Here is a 5,438-nt window from a genome sequence, read left to right as displayed (position 1 = left end):
CGGGCCCTGAGGGCCTGCGAGCCCAGCGCCTGTGGAGAGCACCCTGAGGCCGTAGGAGGGGCCGCCGCTCGCAGCCTTCTGCGCTCTGGTCCAAGCGCTGAAGGGGTCGGTTCTTTTCAGAACATCAGCGACCCATTACCAGGATCAGGGACGTGCATCTGGGGCTTCTCTCGGCCGCCGCGATCCGAGAATCCACTGGCGGGTCTCAAACTTTCCCCGGGTAGAAGAAAAGCGTTTCCTCAAGTTGCGTCCCAGGAAGAGTTCCCAAGGAAAGGGCAAACATATGATAACCGGCCGTGGGTGGCGGTAGGAGAAACGAGGCGCCCTCCATATTCGCCGGCTTGCCACCACCTCCCACCCAGGTCTAGCCGGGGGCAGGCTGCGGTGCCGGGTGGGGCGTGTCTGCCGCCCACGCTTCACTGCCGCGGGGGCGTTCTCGGCGTTTCCGAAAGTACTTTCTACGGAAGGATGCTGCGGGCCTGGCCTTTCTGCCTGACGCAGAGCGTCTGTAAATGTTTTTGTTCACGGAATTGCCAGCCATATGTGATGTTGGAGTAAGCTGTCATTCAACAGTCTGCGTGTGTTTTATGGAACCCTGCCTCCTAGCCTGGGGCCAGAGAGTCTTGGCAGGCAATGAGCTTAAAACGTGCAGAACGTCCCTCAGTTTCATCAACGTAGGTACTGCACTGACTGCTTCTGAATCTTGTACCATGAGTGTGGGTTGACTTCCTTCCAGCATGGTCTCCTCACGGGTGCGCTGGATATGCCCTCATTTCAGTCTTTCATGGTGCACCTCGTTTTCCTAAAACATCATCTCTAGCTTTGTCTCAGCTCCAAGAACATAAGTCCTATACCAAGGACAAGAACACCCTAGCGAATTAAATTAATTTTTAAAAAACTGTGAAACCCTGCAAACATCTCTAAACCTTTCAGCCAAAATATATACAGATAAGTGTGCAGACCAAAGCAAAGGATCAAGATATTGTATTTAAACATGAGTCAAGGTTTACGGCGATGTCCTTTTTAAAGAATATTCCAGTATTCCAAGTACATATTCTATTGGAAGCTCCCTGAACACTGGGCAACCCAACAGTTGTCTGCTCCCTGGAATTTCAATGCCAATTGCGACTTTTTCTCACTCTCCAAATAAGCATGCAACAAGTAATTATTCTAAGCACCTGGAAGCCAGAGAGGTGAGGAGGATGAAAGAAGAGGAAGAGTGAATCCAATACACTGCGTATCAACAGATCTTCCTATTATCATGAATAGCTTTCCCATTTGCTTTGGAAGTTTCAGCAAGCGTCTAAGGAACATTTTAAGAATCTTAATCTCAAAAAATAGGTGATTTTGAGATCATTTCTCAATTCTCTTGACCTTTTGGCTTGCATAACCAGTCCATTGGCGTAACAATAACTTAAAGAGTTTTAAATAAATCCCTCTTTAAAGGGGGGTGGTGGTTGCCTGGGTGGCTCAGTGGGTTAAAGCCTCTGCCTTCTGCTCAGGTCATGGTCCAGGGTCCTGGGATCGAGCCCCACATCGGGCTCTCTGCTCAGCAGGAAGCCTGCCTCCCTCTCTCTCTCTGCCTGCCTTTATGCCTACTTGTGATCTCGGTCAAATAAATAAATAAAATCTTTAAAAATAAAATAAAAGGGGGGGGGAGAAGAAAGAGAAATAACCAGAATGCATCCATATCTAATGAGGACAAATTGGATAAATAAGACGTTAATCAGCAGTTAGATGCACAGCTGACAAAAATTATCTTCAGCTAGGCATCCTTGAGGTCTGATTACAGAAGTGACCCTAGCCTACCTACACACCTAAAATTTATTTAAAAGACTGACCTAGGCCCTTCCTGGCTTTTTAGCAAGAAGACTGGTAGGGGGAAATGTATCCCTTGCTAGTTCTTCTAGGCCATGGCGCTTCTCAGCAACATCTTCCTTTGGTTTTTCTGCTTTTCCTGGCTGTGTTTTTCTACTAGGCTTGGTTCTCAGGCTTCTAGAGGAGAAACTCAGATTGCAGCTGGTGCTGAGTTGAAGTCTGAGGCTGAGCCTTGGTCCTTGCTGCGGCGTCTAGATGAAGGAGACAGATCTGACTTCCTTTCTCCTGTTTTCAAGGTTCTGTATGAAGGGCAAGGTGGCACCCCTAGGCTGCAGCCAGACTCCAGAGCTTTGCTCTACATGAAGAGGCTCTATAAGGCATATGCAACCAAGGAGGGAATCCCTAAATCCAACAGAAGTCCTTTCTACAACACTGTTCGGCTCTTCACATCCTGTGCCCAGCGCAAGCAGGCTCCTGGGGACCAGGCAACAGGTATGTAGAAGCAGATTCGTTAATGGGTGGGTGGGAAGATGATACAGTTGTCTGTATTTCAGTTACAGAATGGAGCTGGGCCTTGCTCCTTGAATTACTTCTTATTTTGCATAATTACTTTTTATTTTGCATGCATACTTTTTATTTTGTGTGATAGTATCCACACAAACAAATCTGGTAGTTGACCTTACTGTTTCTTTTTCATGCCCTCATGGATTAACGTGGGCTCATATGGTAGAAGTTTATCTTTTTTTTGATATTTTATGTATTTGAGAGAAGGGGAGAGAGAGAGAGAACATGACAGGGGAGAGAGTCAGAAGGAGAAGCAGGCTCCCCACTGAGGGACTTGATCCTGACACTCCTGGATCATGACCTGAGCTGAAGGCAGGCGCTTAACCAACTGAGCCACACAGGCGCCCCCATATGGTAGAACTTTAGAGCTAGAAGAGACTTACTGGCTCTAAAGACTGAGCAGAGTGTTGCTGGAGGTCAGCATCTTCTCCAAGGTCACAAAATCAAGACTGGAAACCAGGTATTTTAACTTCTGTTTTCTTATTCTCATTCTATCCATGCTGACCTGGAAATGTGCCTAAAACGTCTCCTAGCTACTGGTGTATTGTGTTAAATAGGATGTTTTCCTCTTGTTTGTTGCTTTCTGTGTGAGGAAAGCGGAAGACCGCATTTTTAACAGTAGGTCCTCCCAAGAACAAAGTGTTAGTCATCAATCTGACCCAGCACCTTGAAGTCCTGTGTGTGTGAGAGAAAAGAGCGGTGCTTTAAAACAAACAAACCTGGATTCACTAGCTCATGACCAAAACCATTCTAACTCAGTGGGTCAACTGTGGCTGTTTAAAGCCTTCCCATCTTCCTTGAGGTCTTATTCTACTAGAGTGGTTTTAAAGCTTCCATTTGTTGTTAATCTCAGGTGTTTCAAATTAGACCATTAAGTTCTTCATTGACTCTGTTCATTAGGTCTTAGAAAGTTTTCTTAACAAGGCTGGTAAATGTGTTTATTACAGTTACCTCTCTAGAGACTCTCCAAGAGAAAAATAGAATTTACTAGCTGTTTGGAGCCAATGGCTGAGCTTGGGAAACCAGAGATTGGGAAATGTAATGATTCTCCATTGTTTTTGTTCACCACCAAAACTGTTGTGAATTTCTGGTGATAAAATAGCCAGTCATACTCGCTGGCAGTTAGTTATGATGTCTGCGCCCTATATTTTCTCTAAAACTGACCCCCCCCAACTCCCTTTCTTAAGGCTGAAGGAAGTGGGGAAAGAGAAGGGAGGAAAAGCATGATGAAGGACACATGCCTTGACATGACTTGCTGTCTGGTTTTTGTATTAAAGCACTGCTGGTAAGTTGTTTTTCTTCTCAGGATCCGTTCCATCATTGGATCTGCTGTTTAACCTGGATCGTGTTACTGCCGTTGAAAACTTACTGAAGTCAGTCTTGCTCTATACTTTCAGCAACTCCATTTCTTTTCCCTCTGCTGTTAAATGTGTGTGCAACCTGGTGATCAAAGAGCCAGAGTTTTCTAGCAGGAACCCCCGTAGAGCTCAGTCCTCATTTAACTTCAACTTACAGTTTGAAATTAAAAAGAAATACAGATGGTTTGAGGTTGATGTGACCACTCCTCTTCGGCCTCTAGTGGCCTCCAACAAGAGAAGTATTCACATGTCTGTCAATTTAACCTGCGAGAGAGGCCAGCGGCAGGATTCTTCAGCCGGGGACAAGCCATTTAACGTGACTCTTCTGGTGCCCCCCTCACTGCTTTTATATCTGAATGACACAAGTGCTCAGGCTTATCACGGGTGGTATTCCCTTCGCTACCAACGGAGGCCTTCACAGCGTGCTGACCAGAACGGTGGTCTGTCTGTCTGCTCCAAGGAAGAAGGGTCGGCTGAGGGTGTAAGATCTTCCCGTCACCGGAGAGGTCGGGAAACTGTCAGCTTGGCATTGAACAAGCCTCTGGTTCCAGCTTCTTTGAATCTGAGTGAGTACTTTAAACAGTTTCTTTTTCCCCAACACGAGTGCGAGCTCCATGACTTCAGGCTTAGCTTCAGCCAGCTGAAGTGGGACAACTGGATCGTGGCCCCGCACAGATACAACCCTCGATACTGCAAAGGGGAGTGTCCCAGGGCAGTTGGATATCGGTATGGCTCACCAGTTCACACCATGGTGCAAAACATCATCCATGAGAAGCTCGACTCCTCAGTGCCAAGACCGTCATGTGTTCCTGCTAAATACAGCCCTCTCAGTGTTCTGACCATTGAGCCAGATGGCTCAATCGCTTACAAAGAATATGAAGACATGATAGCCACTCAGTGCACCTGTCGTTAACATACGGTTCTGTAAGCTAAAATCTTGAGCCTCTTCTGCAAAGGACACACTGTGTGCCTCTCTGCCTTCGAGGGAGACCGCTGTGTCAAATGGCTATAACCCACTCTGTGATGCGTAAGGATGTTGTGAGCACATCCTGGGGCCTCCATCAGTGTACAGTAGTAACATCTGCCTTTATTTTCAAATGTAAAAGAAATTTCTTTGGAGGGCTTTAAATTTTTGTTCCTGAGCGATTTTTTTTTCCTTTGCATTGGAGTCTTGTTTTTGATATAAGAAAAAAAATCTTAATGTAATCTTGGTTGGAATTGCAGCTCTAAATGAACAGTTCAGAGGGCTATTGTTTTATTTAATGGAAGAATAAATCCCTCTCAGTGGCATTAATTGACTATGTGTGTGCTTTTCTTTTTTTTCTTTTTTTTTCCTTTTTAAAGATTGCTTTTAAATGGTGTTTGGGGAGGGAGAAGAAGTATAATCTGTAAACTAGACTTGGCATAACTTTTTAGTTAAGAGAGGTTAGCTTTTCTACCTAAAACCTGGTGAAGGACATTTACTGGGACTGGAAGCATGTAACCTATTGTATTAGTGTGATAGGCTAATTCAGCTCTTCAGGTGGTATGTAGAAATAGCGTGGCTCACATCAAACAAAGTAACATTTGTCCCATTTATTTAATAGAAATTGCCTGGCAGATTTTTACAAGAAGATTTTTTGAATATTTTCTCCTTTATGTATTTAAAACCTCTGACCCTACGGAAGGAAGTCAGGGAACATTTTTTTCCTCTTTTCA

General features: G+C 45.1%; 1 protein-coding gene across 3 annotated transcripts; it reads left to right on the top strand.

Annotated features, from left to right (window-relative positions):
- Positions 1–223: 223 nt before the first annotated feature.
- GDF9 (growth differentiation factor 9) lies at positions 224–5,034 on the top strand. 3 transcript variants are annotated; one of them, XM_032837652.1, is made up of 3 exons: positions 224–678; positions 2,114–2,310; positions 3,689–5,034. In XM_032837652.1, exons 2-3 carry the CDS (start codon positions 2,178–2,180, stop codon positions 4,651–4,653), a joined length of 1,098 nt encoding a protein of 365 aa, XP_032693543.1. In that variant the 5' UTR covers positions 224–678; positions 2,114–2,177; the 3' UTR covers positions 4,654–5,034. The 3 variants fall into 3 exon arrangements, with proteins under 3 accessions (XP_032693543.1, XP_032693542.1, XP_032693541.1); XM_032837651.1 differs by having other exon boundaries at positions 224–710; XM_032837650.1 differs by lacking the exon at positions 224–678 and having other exon boundaries at positions 1,661–2,310.
- The last annotated feature ends 404 nt before the right edge of the window (positions 5,035–5,438 follow it).

Source organism: Lontra canadensis, unplaced genomic scaffold (genome assembly GCF_010015895.1).
Source record: "Lontra canadensis isolate GAN:19392208 unplaced genomic scaffold, GSC_riverotter_1.0 scaffold99, whole genome shotgun sequence".
NCBI classification, from domain to species: Eukaryota; Metazoa; Chordata; class Mammalia; order Carnivora; family Mustelidae; genus Lontra; species Lontra canadensis.
Note: the sequence above shows the minus strand (reverse complement) of the source record. Positions and strands in the feature narration are given on the sequence as shown.